We start from the raw sequence: 16706 nt of genomic DNA, 5'->3' as shown, positions 1-16706 counted from the left end.
GCAGCGGAGGGAAGCAGTGCAGCCATGGATGGCAGCGGAGGGAGGCAGTGCAGCCATGGATGGCAGCAGAGGGAGGCGGTGCCAGCCACGGATGGCAGCGAAGGGAGGCAGTGCAGCCATGGATGGCAGCAGAGGGAGGCAGTGCAGCCACGGATGGCAGCGGAGGGAGGCGGTGCAGCCACGGATGGCAGCGAAGGGAGGCAGTGCAGCCACGGATGGCAGCGAAGGGAGGCAGTGCAGCCACGGATGGCAGCGAAGGGAGGCAGTGCAGCCACGGATGGCAGCGGAGGGAGGCAGTGCCAGCCACGGATGGCAGCGGAGGGAGGCAGTGCCAGCCACGGATGGCAGCGGAGGGAGGCAGTGCCAGCCACGGATGGCAGCGGAGGGAGGGCCAGCAGGGAAAACCCTGAAAAGCGGCATCTCAGGCTTCGCGCTCCAAGTGCCTCCTCTCCCTTGTGTTCGGAGTGGGAGCTGCACCTTGAACAACAACATGTGAGCTGGCTAAGGCCCCATTTTACAGAGGGGAAGACTGAGGACCAGGGAGCCCTCTGGCATTTCCCCCCGGGAGTCTGGACTTGAGCAGGGTGGCGAGGGTGTCGGTCAGCAGGAGCTGTCCCCACCTGCTTTGTCTCCGCCTGCCTGTCTGGTGACCTTCCTTTGGGGTCCCCCACCTTGTCTGCCCCCCCACCCCGTTCCACGGCTCCTGACGCCTTTTGCGGTTCTAATCTGAGCTTTGACCAAATCCTCTTTCTGCAGCTTTGGGCCTGGCAGCCCCTCCCCCCTCGGCTGCTCTGAGCGCCCCATCCCCTCCAGGGCTGGATCCGGCACCTCGGGAGCCTCCGGGCACCGGGAGAAGGATAATCTCCGGGGCTTTGAGCTCCCGGGCTGTCATGAGGCGGGCCATCCCTGCAAAGATGGATTATCCGCCTAAAGCTGGGGGCTCTTATTGCTTCTTCAGGACTCTGTGGCTCTTGGGAACAAGGGGTGACCTTGAAGAGGCGTCCGCTGGAGGGGGGGCTGCTGGTCATGTGGCGGGAGTGAGGGGTGACAGATGGACCAGGACTGGGGGGCATCCGGCGTGGGGGGGCCGGTCCTCCACGGAGGGCCTGGGAAGGGCACCTGGAGTCGCCGGGCCGAAGGCCTGGACGGGGCTGTCTCCCTGAGCGGGCGGGCCGGACCACAGGGCTGTACTGGGCCGTGCGCAGTGACTGGAACGATAGTAGTGAATGTTTACCTCGACCTGCTGTGAGGGTCCGAGCCCTCCTCCATCCCCTTCCCCAGCAGGGGGCCCCAGCCTGGCCCCACCGGCCCCCTCGGGAGCCTCCTCCGTGTCCCATGGAGGCCTGGGGCGGGGCAGCCACTTAATAAACGCCGGCTGGACTCGGTCCTGTGGGCACTCGGGAGCAATTGTCGGTCTTTGAGCAGGAGAGTGATGGGAGCCCGGCGGTGCATTAACAAGATTGATCTGGCAGCCTGGGCAGGCCGGACTGGGGGGGGCAGAGGCCGGGCGTTCAGCGAGGGAGCCATCCATAACATTAGTGGGGGGCAGGGAGGCCAGGAGCCAGGGCGGGGGGTGATGGGGGGAGGCTTGGGGAACCCCCCCACTGCCCCGAGTCTCCTCAATGGGGGCCTGAGTGCCCCCCGCTGTCTGGGGCTCTGGGACCCCCCATCAGACCTTCTATATGGGGCCGCCGTGGGGATTGCTGGCGAGGCTGGATTGGAGCACAGGGTGTCGGGGGCAGGTGGGTCCTTGAGGGCCCCGATATTGGGGGGAGGGTGGTCCTTCAGGGTTCCAGATCATTCTCACACAAAGAGCTACCCTCAGTCTCGTCCCTTTAAACCCCTAGCTGCGGGTTGGGGTGTTGGTTTGGGCTGGAGTGGGGGAGGGGGCCAGTGACCTCCTTGGTCCCCGGCTACCTCGGGAACGGGACTGGGGAGAAGGCGGCTCCCGATCCTGCTTGGGCCCCCAGTGACCCCGGCACCCCCCACTAAGGGCCAGTGAGGAGCTCCCGGAGCCCCCCGCCAGGGCAGCACGTGCTCCCGGAGCAAGCAATGACACCGGGTGCTCCGGGAGGCGAGCAGTGAGACCGGGTGCTCCCGGAGGCGAGCAATGAGACCGGGTGCTCCGGGAGGCGAGCAATGAGACCGGGTGCTCCCGGAGCGAGCAATGAGACCGGGTGCTCCCGGAGCGAGCAATGAGACCGGGTGCTCCGGGAGGCGAGCAGTGAGACCGGGTGCTCCCGGAGGCGAGCAATGAGACCGGGTGCTCCGGGAGGCGAGCAGTGAGACCGGGTGCTCCGGGAGGCGAGCAATGAGACCGGGTGCTCCCGGAGCGAGCAGTGAGACCGGGTGCTCCGGGAGGCGAGCAGTGAGACCGGGTGCTCCCGGAGCGAGCAATGACACCGGGTGCTCCGGGAGGCGAGCAGTGAGACCGGGTGCTCCGGGAGGCGAGCAATGAGACCGGGTGCTCCCGGAGCGAGCAGTGAGACCGGGTGCTCCGGGAGGCGAGCAGTGAGACCGGGTGCTCCCGGAGGCGAGCAGTGACACCGGGTGCTCCTGGGGCGAGCAGTGACACTGGGTGCTCCCAGAGGCGAGCAATGAGACCGGGTGCTCCCGGAGGCGAGCAATGAGACCGGGTGCTCCGGGAGGCGAGCAGTGAGACCGGGTGCTCCCGGAGGCGAGCAATGAGACCGGGTGCTCCCGGAGGCGAGCAATGAGACCGGGTGCTCCGGGAGGCGAGCAGTGAGACCGGGTGCTCCGGGAGGCGAGCAATGAGACCGGGTGCTCCCGGAGGCGAGCAATGAGACCGGATGCTCCGGGAGGCGAGCAGTGAGACCGGGTGCTCCGGGAGGCGAGCAATGAGACCGGATGCTCCAGGAGGCGAGCAGTGAGACCGGGTGCTCCCGGAGGCGAGCAATGAGACCGGGTGCTCCGGGAGGCGAGCAATGAGACCGGGTGCTCCCGGAGCGAGCAATGAGACTGGGTGCTCCCGGAGCGAGCAATGAGACTGGGTGCTCCCGGAGCGAGCAATGAGACTGGGTGCTCCCGCAGGCAAGCAGTGAGACCGGGTGCTCCCGGAGGCGAGCAGTGAGACCGGGTGCTCCCGGAGGCGAGCAGTGAGACCGGGTGCTCCCGGAGCGAGCAGTGAGACCGGGTGCTCCCGGAGGCGAGCAGTGAGACCGGGTGCTCCCGGAGGCGAGCAGTGACACCGGGTGCTCCTGGGGCGAGCAGTGACACTGGGTGCTCCCGGAGGCGAGCAATGAGACCGGGTGCTCCCAGAGCGAGCAATGAGACCGGGTGCTCTGGGAGGCGAGCAATGAGACCGGGTGCTCCCGGAGGCGAGCAGTGAGACCGGGTGCTCCCGGAGCGAGCAGTGAGACCGGGTGCTCCCGGAGGCGCTGTGGGCCAGTCCGAAGGGCAGGCCTCGGGAACTCGCCCCCTCGGGCTCAAACAGCTGGAAACTCTGGGCAGAAGAGAAGGGGGCAGTTCCTTCAGAGCATCAGGAGGGTTAGGGGAGCAATCAGTGAGTCAGTCAGCAGACGGTTATCAAGTGCTTACTGTGTGCCATCAGCAGTTATTAAGTGCTTACTGTATGCCCGTGGAGTTTAGGCAATCCTACCTGCGCTGACTTGGCGCAGTAAAGAGCTCCCTTCCACAGAAAGCTTTTCCTGATCTTGCCTCTGGGGGTTATTGCCAGCTTGTCCCACCTCTAGTTATTGGCACCAGCTGTTTACATGTCCTCCCTACTAGACTGTGAACTTGTTGAAGATGAGGCTGTATTTTGCCACTTCCTGGCACATAGTAGGTGCTTAATATATGCCTGTTAACTGACCGTCAATCCCATTAGACCGTATTTTTGCCCTTTGTTGTATCGCTTGTGTTTGGCGCAGTGCCTGGCACGCAGGAGGTGCAGAATAGATGCTTCTTTCACTGCTTGCCACTTGGTAGGGGCCTGGAGCTCTGGGGACGTGGGGATGGGAGGGAAGGCGAGGCGCCGTCCCGGAGTGGAGCGGCCTGCGCGGGAGCCGCGTGCAGGGGCCCAGACCCCGCCGGGCCCCTCCTTGCTCTGACTCCAGCCTGGGGAGGCCCCGGCCCACGGGGTCCAGGCCGCACCCCGGGCTGGGCCTCAGGTCGGACGGCTGGCGCCCGAGGTCGGCCTCCGGGTGGGATGCTCCCCCGCCCCTCCGTGCCCGCCCCCGCCCAGCTGGCTCGGCGATTTCCTCGGGTCAGCGGGCTCCCCGCGGCACAGGGCACCTTGGTGCCGGGCCCTCCCCCGCGGCCGCCCGCCAGCCGGGAGGATTTATTCCCCGGTCAGGAACGACCACGGCAGCACTTCTGGAGCCGGGCGGCCGGAGGGTCCGTGGGCAGCTCAGCGTGGCGGTCACCGGTGCCCAGCTGGGTCACTTCTCCCTCCCCCGCCCCGGAGCTGGGCTAGGGGCTGGGGGGCTGGACTCCCCGCTCCAGAATGGATGGAGGAGAGCGCCCAGGTCACCCAGAGGTGGCGAAGGCCGCTGGTCCCCGAGCCGGACAGGGCCCCCACCCCCCCCTTCTAAGAGGGGGAGACTGAGTCAGGAGCAACCCCACGGCTAGGACGCCGGGCCCCGGGTCCCCATCTGTACGAGGAAGGGCCGACAAGTGCGGGGCGCGGCCTCGGGGCCGAACCGGGCAGGGGCCGAGGAAGCGCGGGCGGCGCCGGGCAGGGACCAGGGGTCGCCCAGGGGCCGTGGGACGCAGCCCCGGGCTGGCCGGAGGGGGCTGCTACGCGCCGCGGCCCGGGGTTTCCTGCGGAGCCCTCAGGGCCAAGTGTCCGGGACTGGTTCGTCCCTGCGGCCGCAGCCCCGGACTGCTCCGAGCTCGGGGGGAGGCCTGGAGTCAAGTCCGGGCCGAGGCCGGGCCCCACCCGCGAAGGAAGAGGACGGACCAGAGGCTTCTGGGGCGCCGGGCCCGGGATCCCCGAAACCTCCCAGGCGCAGGGGCCCCTCCCCACCACAGACCCAGGCCTGAAAAGGACCACGGGGCCGGCCCCTCATTTAACAGAGAGGAATGGGGGCTGAGGAGGCCCCCCCAGCTCTGACCCCCCATTATAAGTGGGCCCGCTTAAGGTGTTTCTCCCATTCCCACGCCTGTGGGGCCGGATTTGGGCCGGGGCCGCCAGGCTCAGGCCGGGTCTGGCCGAGCCCCCGGTGCCCGGACCTGCCCTCCCCCCTCCGGCGTCTCTGGGTGGCTCTCGTGCTGGGGGCTGACCCGAGCCGGGGTCGCAGTCTCCTTGAGCCCCGCCCCCTGCAGAGAGCGGCCGGGGGCCGTGCCCCCCTCGGAGGCCAGCTGCCAGCCGTTGGCGCGCCTTCCCGCACCTGAACTGCTGCCAGCTCATTTGTGGCCAGTGTTAATTAAGAGAGAGACATGATGGGAGAAGGGTGGGCAAGGGCTAGCAGAGGGCGAGCCCCCAGCTCCCGCCGCCCCCGCAGCTGCTCCTGGACCCGAGGGCGCCCACGTGCCCCTCCCTCCCTCAGCAGGCAGCCCTGGCCTGGGCACGGGAGAGGGACGCGGGCCTGCCCGAGCCCACCAGCTTACGGGGGCAGTGCTCTGGGGCAGAGGAATGGGGCTCCGGGGAGGGGGAGAGCTTGGGCTGAGCTGGGGGGCCGGGGGCTCCAGGGAAGGGACCAGCTGGCGAGGAGGGGCCTGAGCAGGGCTCGGCAGGTGTCCTCGGATGTGTGTGTGCCGGGGGAGGGGCACCGAGAGCCACCCCCCTCCCTCGGAAAAGGCACGAGGGAGCTCCTGGGTCGGGGCCACCCCGGCTGTCTCTCTGCCCTTCCCGGGCCCCAGAAGCTCTGTGGGTCCCCCTGGCTGCCCCTGGGTCTCCCCCTCTCACTTCCCCTTTCTCTCTCTCTCCCCCCCCTCCCCACAATCTCTGTGGGTCCCCCAGGTTGCCCCTGGGTCTCCCCCTCTCACTTCCCCTCTCTCTCTCTCTCTGTCTCTCCCCCCTCCCCCCCCCACAATCTCTCTGGGTCCCCCAGGCTGCCCCTGTCCCCCCCCCCCTCCCCCGCCCCTCCCCCGTGGCGCTGCCCCGCCCCCTGCCCAGGGAGGGCCGGCTCTCCCTCTCTCTCCATCTTAATTAGCTCCCAGTATTAATCTCCCAAGGAAGGCGGCCCTGGGTTTTCAGCCGTGGAATTAATTGCTCCCCAAGCGAGGAGCTGTCAGCTCGAGACCAAGCCTGGCTCCGGCCTCCCAGCGCTCCTGGCAGCCCCTCCCGCCCCCAGCCTCCCCCGCCCCCCTGCTTCCTCCACACAGCCCCCGTCCTGTTCCCCAAAGTGGGCGTCCAGTCTCCCCTCTCCGGGCCTTTGCCCGAGCCGTTCCCCGGGCCGGGAGTGCCGTCCCTGAGGCCCTCTGGCTCATGAGCGATCCCTGCTGAGGCCTCTCCCGCTCCCCTAATTCTCGGCATTTTGTCCCTCGGTTTCTCTGCCTTCCTCTCGGGACGCCCGCCTCGCCCGCCTCGCCCGCCTCGCCCGCCTCGCCCGCAGGATGGAAGCTCTTTGAGGGCAGAGACTCTTTCCTGGCACGGCGCCTGGCACCCAGCAGGGCGTCAGATTGAGTTCTGTTGGAAGAGCTCGCCCGGGTTCTCTCGGCTCCCAGGGGGACGCCCCCAGGCCCTCCCCCACGTGCCCCCTCCGGCCTCCATGCTCGGCCTCCATCCTGGGCCTCCATCCTGGGCCTCCAGGGGCCTTGGCTCTCGGAGTGTGGGGAAGCGTGTCCCCGAAGTCCTGGGGGTGGCGCTTCTCACCCTGTGCCCCGCTGGGAGCACGCCCACTTGGCGTGGCTTTGGAGGCCCAGGGTTGAGCCCCAGCCTCCTCTGGCCCTCAGAATGGAAGAAAAGGCCCCGGAAGGGTCAGCTCGGGGGGCGGGGGGTGTTTGACCTGAACCAGGGACCCGTCTCTCAGGCCCCCCGGGGGCCTCCCTCACCTCGCCCCCGACCGCGCTCCCTTGCGCCCGGATGCCCGCCGGCCTGGCAGCCAGCTCCCTCCGATCTTCCTCCACAGCTCCTATTTATCGGCTCCCAGCCGAGGCTTCTCCAGGCCCGGCACGTCTCGGGGCACAGCGCGGGGTCAGGGGCTGCCGGGGCCCCCGCCTCACGGAGGCCGGCCTGGAGGAGCTGCCGGCCTGCTGCCCGGGCGGCCCAGAAAGACGGACAGGCTCAATCAGCTCTGGCCCCTCTCGGGCAGGAGAAGGAAGGGGGCAGCCGATTAAATGCCATCAGGGAGATTGGCAGGTCTCGCTCTGGAAGCTGGCGTCCTCCTGAAGGCCCGTCAGCTCCGGCTCCGTCGGCCAGACGGGCGATGGGATGCGGAGCTCGGAGGTGGGGGAGCAGGAGCGGGGGCGGCTGGGCAGGGGGGCACCACTTCCGGGGGCCATCGGCTCCCCCGGCTCGCATAGCCGAGCCCCCGGGGGATGCCCTCCTCCCCTCCGGCATGCCAGCACCCCCTCCCCCAGCACCCCATCTTTGCCCATCCAGGAATAACCCCATGCTGGGTCAGGACGTTCTGGAGCGCTCACCGAAACGGTGGAGTCGTTAACGAAAGAGCCGAGAAAGGCGGCCCGGGTCCCCGAGCTTCCTCGGCCTGAGCCCCCCAAGATCCTGGCTCGGGGGGCGCTCCAAGCCACGGGCCGCCTGCTTTGTTCCCCGCTCTTGGTAGTTCCGGGGAGCAGCCTGGTGCGCCCCAGGAACCCGATCGGGCCGCGGTTCTGAGCCCCCTGGCGCTCTAGGCGGGGGGCCGGCTTCTCACGGGGCGCACAGGGAGCAGGGGTGGTCCGCACGCGGTGGCTGCCAAATATATGTCTGCACGACAGATACTGTGTTGTCTTTTCTGCACTGACTGTGTTGTTTTGTAGCACCTGGACCTTTTTTAAGCACCTGAACTCTTCACCAAAGACAAGGGGCAGCGGGCCAAGGCAGATAGTGCCAGGGCGGGGGCCGGGAACGGAAGCCTGGGAGAGGGGGGAGAGATTCTGGGGCTCGTGGAGGACCAGCTGGGGAGTTAACGAGGCTCCCTGGTCGCCAGCCCTCATTGCCCCAACCTAGGCTTGGCTCGGGGTACGGGGGAGCCCTGCCCAGTGCGGGAGTGAACTCTCTCGCCTCCTTCTCCCGGTCCAGCCTCTGTCCCTCCCCCACTGGGCCCGGATGGCCACGTTCTGGAGCCAGGACCCTGGTCCTTAGTGGCCCAGAAGCGTCGGGCTCGGGCCGGCCACAGCGCGTTGCCGGCTGCTCCTTCACTGGCTGCCCCCCCCCTGCCCAGGACCCCGAGCCCGGCACCTCTGCCTGGCCGGACACCCCTGGGAGGAGACCCCCCGGTCCAGTACCTCTCACTGACCGCATGTCCTTCTCTTACAGCTAACAGCTCCCTGCTCGGAGGCGGCGGTGGTAAGTGTGACCTGCTTTGTTTCTGGGGCTCCTGGGCCCCCCTCCCTTCCCCTGTGCCCGCCCGGCCCCTCGGGGCCTCGTCCGCCCCCTCTCCTCGGCCTGCTCCTTCCTGCTTGGGGATCACCGAGAGTGGGGGGGTGTCCGTCCTGAAAAAGAGAGTCCCAAGCTGACAAGGACCAGGCTGCCTCAGTAAAGGGTGAGCTCCCCATCTTGGGGGGTATTCCAGCTAAAGCCGTCTGGGATTGTTGGTGACGTGGGGAAAAGCGCAGTGGCCGTGGGTTTTAGAAGTCCCGAGTTCTGATCCGGACTCAGAAGCTCGCTAGCTGGGTGACTTTCCTGTTCCTCAGTTTCCTCATTTGTAAAATGGAGATAATAATAACACCTCCTTCCCAGGGTTATTGTGGGCATGCTAACTGTGGAGAGTTTAGCATATAGTAGGAGCTTAATAAATGCTCAGTCCCTTCCTCCAAGCACTTTTCAAACCAAGCCCCGGGGGTTCCGGGACGCTGGAGGCAGCGTGGCGGGGTTCTGGACCCTGGTTCAGGGCCTCCCACGGGCGTGCCGGCACTCTCAGGGCCCGTGGCTCTCGGTCACCTTCATTCTGGCCTGAGTCCTCCCCTCCCCTCACGGCTGCCGCTGCCCCCAGCACCCCCACCGTGAGCAGCCCTGGAAGGGGCCCTGGAGTCCAGCTCCCATTTTACAGACAAGGAGACTGAGACCGCGGCCTGGGGCCGGTTGGCCAAGCTCAGCCATCTGGTAAGCGGCCATGAAGCCCCGGCACTTTCTTGCCCTCCCTGCCCGGGCCTGGTCATGGGCTCCCTCCGAGCTTCCCGCCCGGGCTGCCCGGTCCGGCCTCTTGGTCTCTGCCCATTCTTGCAGCCCCCGGGGCAGGGGTGACTGAGGGTCTGAAAAATCACTGCCTCAGCGGGATTGGGGGTTTCGGGGGGCTCAGGTCAGGGAGAGCGTGACCCTCAAGCCGAGATGTCTTGGTTTGCTCCCAGCCTTGGAGGGAGCATGCCCGGGTGGGCAGGGGAGGAAGAGCCATGCACTGGAGGTCCCCCACCTGCCACCGGGCCCCCTCCCTCCTGGGCTCCCGCGATGGCGGCAGGAATGATTGGTGAGCCGGAGAGCGGAGGTTAATGGGCTCGAGGATAAATCCCGGGGGCTGTTTACCGCTGGCGGCGCGGGCGCGGGCTGGGGCCAGGTTTTAAAAGGGGGAAAAATAAAAGGGTCACGGGTCGGGAATAAATAAGAGGCGCATTAAGCGCTGTCTGGCTGGGAGCTGGGGGGCTGTTTGTTCTGGAGCTGTTTTCCTGCCCCCCCCCCCAGTCCTGAGGTGAGTGTGGAGGACATTCCTGGCTGGGCAGGCAGGATGCCCCGGGCTCCCTGTGGGTCCGGCGCACAGTAGGCGCTCGGGGAGGGCCAGAGTCGGTGGCGTGGGTCTGGGGGCCGGTCCGCAGTAGGCGCTCGGGGAGGGCGGGAGTTGGTGGCGTGGGTCTGGGGGGCCGGTCCGCAGTAGGCGCTCGGGGAGGGCGGGAGTCGGTGGCGTGGGTCTGGGGGGCCCGGCGCACAGTAGGCGCTCGGGGAGGGCGGGAGTCGGTGGCGTGGGTCGGGGGGGCCCGGCGCACAGTAGGCGCTCGGGGAGGGCCGGAGTCGGTGGCATGGGTCGGGGGGAGGGGGGGCCCAGCGCACAGTAGGTGCTCGGGGAGGGCGGGAGTCGGTGGCGTGGGTCTGGGGGCCCGGCGCACAGTAGGCGCTCGGGGAGGGCGGGAGTCGGTGGCGTGGGTCTGGGGGGCCCGGCGCACAGTAGGCGCTCGGGGAGGGCGGGAGTCGGTGGCGTGGGTCTGGGGGCCCGGCGCACAGTAGGTGCTCGGGGAGGGCCGGAGTCGGTGGCGTGGGTCTGGGGGGCCCGGCGCACAGTAGGCGCTCGGCGAGGGCCGGAGTCGGTGGTGTTAGACAATGTTGGCAAAGAGCTCCAGCATGTCCTGTCGGAGCTGGTCCCGCTCCTGCCTCCCCGCTTCGCCGGTGAGGAATCCAGGGCTCGGAGCCTTGGTGGCCGGTCCGAAGCACACGTTCTAGCCCCCTGTTCACGGCCCGCAGCCCGGTAATCATTCACCCTGCTGCGTTTCCTAAGTCCTCACGGGCTGGGAAACTGCGGGCGGGGGGGGCCTGCTTGGAAGCCTGCCTCCCTCCGAGCAGCACCGAGTCCGGCCAGGACTGTAGGGGCAGAGAGGCTGTCCCATCCGGGTCCCCGGGCCTAGGGCTGGGGAGTGGCCAGGAGGAGGAGACCCGGCCTGGCCACGTTACTTGGGGGAGGGGGGTGCCGGTCCAGTCATCCATATTTGGCCGGCTTCTGGCTTCAGGCCTTGGGTTTTCCTGGTCTCCGGGACCCTCCAAGAGCAGGGCAGCGGAGTCTGAGGGCGCCTGGGGGCCCGGGCGCTGCGGGAGCCCTGGCCAGGCCAGCTTGGAGGCCAGCGGGTGGCAGAGGCCGGGGAGGCTGAGGGGCGGGGTGGACACGAGGAGGTCACCGGCACGGAGGCCGTCCCAAGGCGAGCAGCGCCCCTGACGTGACCCACCTCTGGCGCTCTCCCACAGGGCGGCTGCCGCCCTGCCCCTAACCGCAGTGTGACCCTGCCTCTCATGGAGCCCCACGATGTCCTGGGGGGCGAGTCCTGAGGGTGTTTACGGGTGGGAAACAGGCTGGGTGAGATTGTGACACGCCCGGGTAAGTCTGAGGCTGGTTTTTGAGCTGCGGCCTCCCTGACTCCCAGCCTAGGGCTCTCCACAAATTATTGGCCCCTTCCATAGGGCTGGCCCCTAAGGTCATGAAGTCCACCCCCTGCCCTCCTGCCTCTGACAGTTAGGGAAGCAGAGGATGCAGGAGAGGAAGAGATTTCCCAGGACCGTTGGGTGGGTGGAGGGAGGGCAGGAGCCAAGGCCACATAGGCAGCTCCCTGAGGGCAGGCCGGGGCCTGTGTCCCCCCTTAGCCCAGGGCCGGGCCCAGGGGAGCTCACTGAAGCCCTGGACGCCAGCCAGTGATCTCCTTCCGGCCTCCCTGTGTCCCAGGGCAAGCCCTGAAGGTCACTTTCATCCTTCTGCTCTGAGGTTCGGTGGAGGGAAGCCCAGAGGCATGAGGCTGCGGCCCGGGACAGCCCTGCCGGACCCAGCGGCCGGGCCGGAAGGGGGTCCTCAGGGTCAGAGGGGAGCCCCCGGCCCCCCACAGCTGCAGTGGCCGGAGCCTCGCTCTGGGATGTGCCGCACGGGCCAGGGGAGGGGCAGGTGTTTACAGCGGCCGTGAGCTCCTGACAGAGACGGATGGGCTCCCCGGGCAGGAGAGGAGCGCTGGGAGGAAGTGGGCCCAGGTCCGGCTTTTTAACGCCAGCAGGAGATTTATGGAGCCGCGGGGGCAGGTCAGAGAGGGGCTGTGAGTCTGTAAATGGGATTGCAGAACAAGGTGGAGGGAGGGCGGCGGGCCGCAGGCGGGGCTGGGAAGCAGGCCGCTGACAGAGGGGCCCCGAGCGGGGGAGGGTCTGCCTGGAGATGCCCCGCAGGAGCCGGGGCAGGGGGGCACCACAGGTGCCCGCCGCCCCCGGGGAGCCCTCCCTGATGCCCCCTTCCCATCGGGACCTCCGACCGGATTGCCCGGTAGACCTGGCAGCGACTGCCTGTGCCCCACTAGCTGGTGAGCGCCAGAGGGCCGGGACTTTGCCCCGCCCGGTGCCCAGCCAAGGGCGCCCACAGCGGGTGCATTCCCAGCGTTTGCTGATGGGGTCTACGAATGGGAGGCGCCGTCCGTCACTGCCTGGCTGACCCCGCGGCCGGCTCTCCTCTGGCCACCCGCCCTTACCCAGGTCCCCCTCCAAGGGGCGCCCCCTGGAGGTCTGAAGGCCGAGCCAGCATTATGGTCCTTTGTGGGGGGGAGGGGGCAGTGCAGTGGGAGAAAGCTCCGGACGTGGGCTTCATGTCTCTGTCCCCTCTTCCTCCTCCTCCACTTAAGAACGGTGACACTCGGCCGGCGTTGCGGCCTTGCTTGAAGCTTGCACCGCGCTCTGTGTCTGGGGTCCCACCGCACCCTCTGGGAGCCGGCTCTGTTACCTCACTGACTGACGGGGAGACCAAGGCTGGGGCTTAGATGGTGACCTGGGCTCACCCGAGGCGGAAGTCCCCAAGGCAGGCCGGAACTCGGGTCACGCTAGCCACCGACCGTCCAGCCGGCCGCCCGCAGCAGGGTCGGGTCACGGGGAGGCAGGGATCTGGAGCGTGCTCTCATATTACAGGTGGGGAAACCGAGGCCCAGAGACGTGCCCAGGGCCAGGGCAGAGCCCTGGAACCGCTTGGGCCAACTGGGCGCGCCTGTTCCTGGGCTCGGCTCTCCGGCCCCACCGTTGTCCTCCGCCTGCCTGCCCAGCCCCCAGAGAGGAGGTCAGTTTGCCCGGACCAGGGAGGGGAGGCCTTGGGCAGGGAGCAGGGGCCCGGCTCTGTCCGTGGTGCTGACTTGGCGGACGGTGGGTCCCTCCCTTTTGGGAGCCCCCCAGCGGCTCCTGGGCGGTCTGAGACATCAGGGGGAAAACGGGGTCAGCCCAGCTACTGAGATCCAGGCTCTGGCTCTGTCTGCCCTTGGATAAGTCGCTAATGTCCAGGCCTGCCCCCCACCCCGCCCAGCCCCTTCAAGGTCCCTTCCATCTTTGTCCCAAAGGCCCCAGCGAGCCGGACCCTTAGCCCGGAGACCCCCGGCCCGCGCCTTCCCAGCATGCCCCGGGCGCACAGCCGCTGGGCCACGCCAAGCCCACTCCAACTTTTACTGCCACAGTGAAAGCCTTTTACTGGGTCAATAAAAAATTTTCAGAAAGCGCTCCCATTGTCTGTTCGAAAAGAGAGGCAGGGGCTTTAAATCAGAGGCTACATCAACACACCCTGACAAGAGTCCTTCTTGTTTATTAGGACTGAAATGTTTACTCGGCGATAAGCGACGGGCTTTCACGGGAGATTTGTGTTCTATTTTTCAATTACCCCTCGCCTTCTTCTGCCACTTTTGCACTAAAGGGATAACAAATGGATCGCGGCGTTTCAATTATTCACCTAAATCACGACTTCGCCCGTCACCGCCCGGCCGGTGACAGAGTAATTCGGCGCCTCCTTCCGCTCTGCCCCGGGCCCGCCCCGCTCTGATCACCCCCTCCGGGCTCTCGCTCCAGAACCGGAACCGGACCGGCCGAAGCTCTCCGGCCGCCTCCAAGCCTTTGCTGGGGCGCCCGGGCTCGCCCGGGCTCCCGCCGCCGACAGCAGCTCCCGCTGAGAGGGCTGGGGCAGTCCTAGTGCACGTTACTGTGCCTTCATGTTGGAGATTCAGATTCACTGTGCCCTCTTGTCATATGTTAGTGTCCCACATGTCACTGGTGTCTCAAGTGCTCTTCTGATGTCACATGGTATTATATCTACACAATGAGTTCCCGTTGTCATCGTTCCCGTCGGTGTTACGGGCTGATGTGGCGTCCGTGCCGGGCCGTGTTCCCACTGTACCCGCGCCACTTGGGTCACGTCGGCGTCAGGGCTCTTGGCTACCGCGTGGCGCACGCGGGCTGCACGCAAACTAGCCGGGGCCGGGGGCCTGAAGGAAAGGCCCCGCACAGGAGTCGGGCCTACCTGAGCCTTGAAGGTTGCCAGGAGAGAGAGCAGGAGCGGTGAGTCCGGGGGGGGAGAGGAGGTGGTCGCTGCGGCCTTTATCTCCACGTAGTCAGGCTGCGTGCGCGCCAGTCTGCGGTCTTCCCGGCGGAGCACAGTGGGCAGGGAGGTTTCAGCCCGAGACCCCGGCCCAGCCCCGGCCGTTTCCAGCTTTTCTGCTTGGCCCCTGCTGCGGGGTGCTGTGGGGCAGGGCTGTCAGTGGGGAAGTTCTCAGGCGCAGAGCAGGGAGGCTCCGACGTGACCAGTGCTGACCCCCCTCTGGACCCACAGCGCTGGACCTGGAGGGCGTGGTCCTCCGAGGTCCTTCCTGAGGGCTGTTCCGGCAGCAAGCATTTATTAGACACCTACAGAGTGCCAGGTGCCGTGCCTTGGCAGGGTGGTAATGACACCTGGCACCATTTCGCCCAAACTGTACTTATTCAGAGGCTCATGGGGCGGGCAGGAGAGCCTGGACTCCAGGTGGGGCTCTGGCCCCAACCAGCCTTGGGACACTCGGTGCTTCCTCTCTCAGCTCCAGGCCACCCAGGATCGCTCACCTGGAATAGTGGAGGGAGGGATCCACGCTGGGATCCTTCCCCACTGACCGATAGTCACAGGGCCAAGGACACGGGCACTGATGCCCACAGGCCTTCACAGTGAGCACAGCTCACCCCCCAGAGGCCGGGGCCTTGTCCCCTCCCGAAGGCCCTACACACCCTGAGGGTCCCTCCCCCAGCTGCCCTCCGACTTTCGGCCCGCCCCCCTCTCCCTCTCGCTGTCTCTATCTCCGACTCTCTCTTCTCTCTTTGTCCTTATTCTTTCTCTGTCTCTCTCTTCTCTCTTTGTCCTTATTCTTTCTCTGTCTCTCCTCTCTGTCTCCGTCTCTTCTCTCTTTGTCCTTATTCTTTCTCTGTCTCTCTCTTCTCTCTGTCTCCGTCTCTTCTCTCTTTGTCCTTATTCTTTCTCTGTCTCTGCCTCTTCCCTAAAGGTCCAGGAGTGCCTAGGGAGAACACCACTGGCCATCTTTCTGGCCAAGGAGAACGAGACGGAGTGTGGGGCCAGGCCAGTGGGCCTTAGACAGTATCTTAGGGCCCCAGGGGGAGGAACAGTGCTCGCTGCTGCCCAAGCACCCCAAAAGTTAACAGACTGACCACCGGAAGGACCACATGGAGTTTGGCCCCCTCCTTTTTACAGAGAGGGAAACTGAGGCACACCCCCGGCCCTGGTGGCTGGTAAACGCCCATACAGCACTCAGGTTTGTGACAGGCACTAGGGATACCGAGGAGACCTTCGAGGAGCTTCTCGTCTATGGGGGAGACGCCAACAGAGCCTGAGAGGATGCCAAGGACGGCGTGGTTGGAGCAAAGGCCCTGGGGCGGAGGGGGTGAGGGGAGGCTTCCTGGAGGAGGCGGTCACGGTGCAGAACCACCCGACCTCGGGCCCCGCGCCCACCCGCCTCAGCTGGGGCGAAGGTGGCGCTCCCGGCCTCCGGCCTCCAGCCCGGCCCTGGCCAGGGAAGGCCCCAGGGCGGCTGGGCTGGCTCTGTGTGCCCACCGAGGTCCTGGTGAAGGCAGGCGCCACGAGACTTCTTTTAATAACGGGAGTGATTTTTGCATGATGAATGGGGCCCGGCCGTCATATCCATAATGAAGCCTTAATGTTTTCAAATCTCCATTTAAGGAGCTGCTCTCCGGCAATAATGAATTCCAAATCACGGAGCCCGGGCCCGGCCCATCCGTCTTCTGCCCCGGGGCCTGCTCGCCCACCCCCTGCTTGGCACGGGACAGCAGTGGGCACGCTGCCTGGCACAACCCCCACCGAGAGCGGGGTCAGAGGCCCTGACCTCCGGGCCCAGGGCCTTGAAGAGGGACTTAGTGAGGGGAGCCTCCCACCACTGCAGGGAGCCCAAATTAAGGGCTGAAGCCGGGTTTGGAGGCCCTGGGGGCAGAGCTCAGGGCACCCTGAGAAGGGGGAGGATGCTCTAAGTTGAGAGGGGGTGAGGGAAGTCAGGGGGACCGGGGGAGGCTCGCCCATCCTGCCACCCCCTCTCTTCACTTGCCTTCCTTCCAGCTGCCCAGGCAGGGAGAGCCCCAGGAGTTCTCTCCCAGGTCCCTCAGCAAGGAGGTCTCCTCCGGAGCAAAACATTGGACTTATATATACCTAGAACCCCCAGCAGGTGCCGTGCACACAGTAGGTTCTTAATAAATGCTTGCTGAACTGGAATTTGCATAATTCCCACTTTCTGGTGGCAAACTGAGGCCCAGGCTAAGCTTAGACTTGGTCCGAGTGCCAGAGGAGCCTTCCATTCCTAACCAGGCAAAGGCTCAGGACCACGTGGTGGCTCCAGCACCTCGGGTGGGCATTGGCGGAGGGGGGGAGGCGCCCCTCCCCCTTCCTTAGCCAGGACCCCTTCACAGAGGGCTGCGTGTGACCCGGAGGCGGCAGCTCCAGAGTGGCAGAAGCCCGTCTGTGAAATGGGCCTAATTAGGCCCTTCCTGAGGGATGCAGTGAGGGGGGGTTGCTCTGCTCCCGCTTGGGGGCCGAGGAAAGGCTGGGAGTGGAGGCTGTCACTGGGGCCCGTGGGTTACTCGGCTGCCAGCTCACTGGCCAAGCGCCTGCTGTGGGCGGGGC

At 66.6% G+C, this 16706-nt stretch overlaps 1 protein-coding gene across 1 annotated transcript in view; it reads left to right on the top strand.

Moving 5' to 3' along the window:
- MACROD1 (mono-ADP ribosylhydrolase 1) overlaps nt 1-16706 on the top strand; it is a 140889-nt gene that overhangs the window by 118107 nt on the left and 6076 nt on the right. The window contains 1 exon segment of the mRNA XM_074273373.1: nt 8384-8413. Coding sequence (XP_074129474.1) covers nt 8384-8413 — 30 coding nt within the window.

The sequence above is a fragment of the Sminthopsis crassicaudata genome, chromosome 6 (assembly GCF_048593235.1).
Source record: "Sminthopsis crassicaudata isolate SCR6 chromosome 6, ASM4859323v1, whole genome shotgun sequence".
In the NCBI taxonomy this organism is placed as follows: domain Eukaryota; kingdom Metazoa; phylum Chordata; class Mammalia; order Dasyuromorphia; family Dasyuridae; genus Sminthopsis; species Sminthopsis crassicaudata.
The sequence above is the reverse complement of the archived record's forward strand: the minus strand, read 5'-3'. Positions and strand labels throughout refer to the sequence as shown.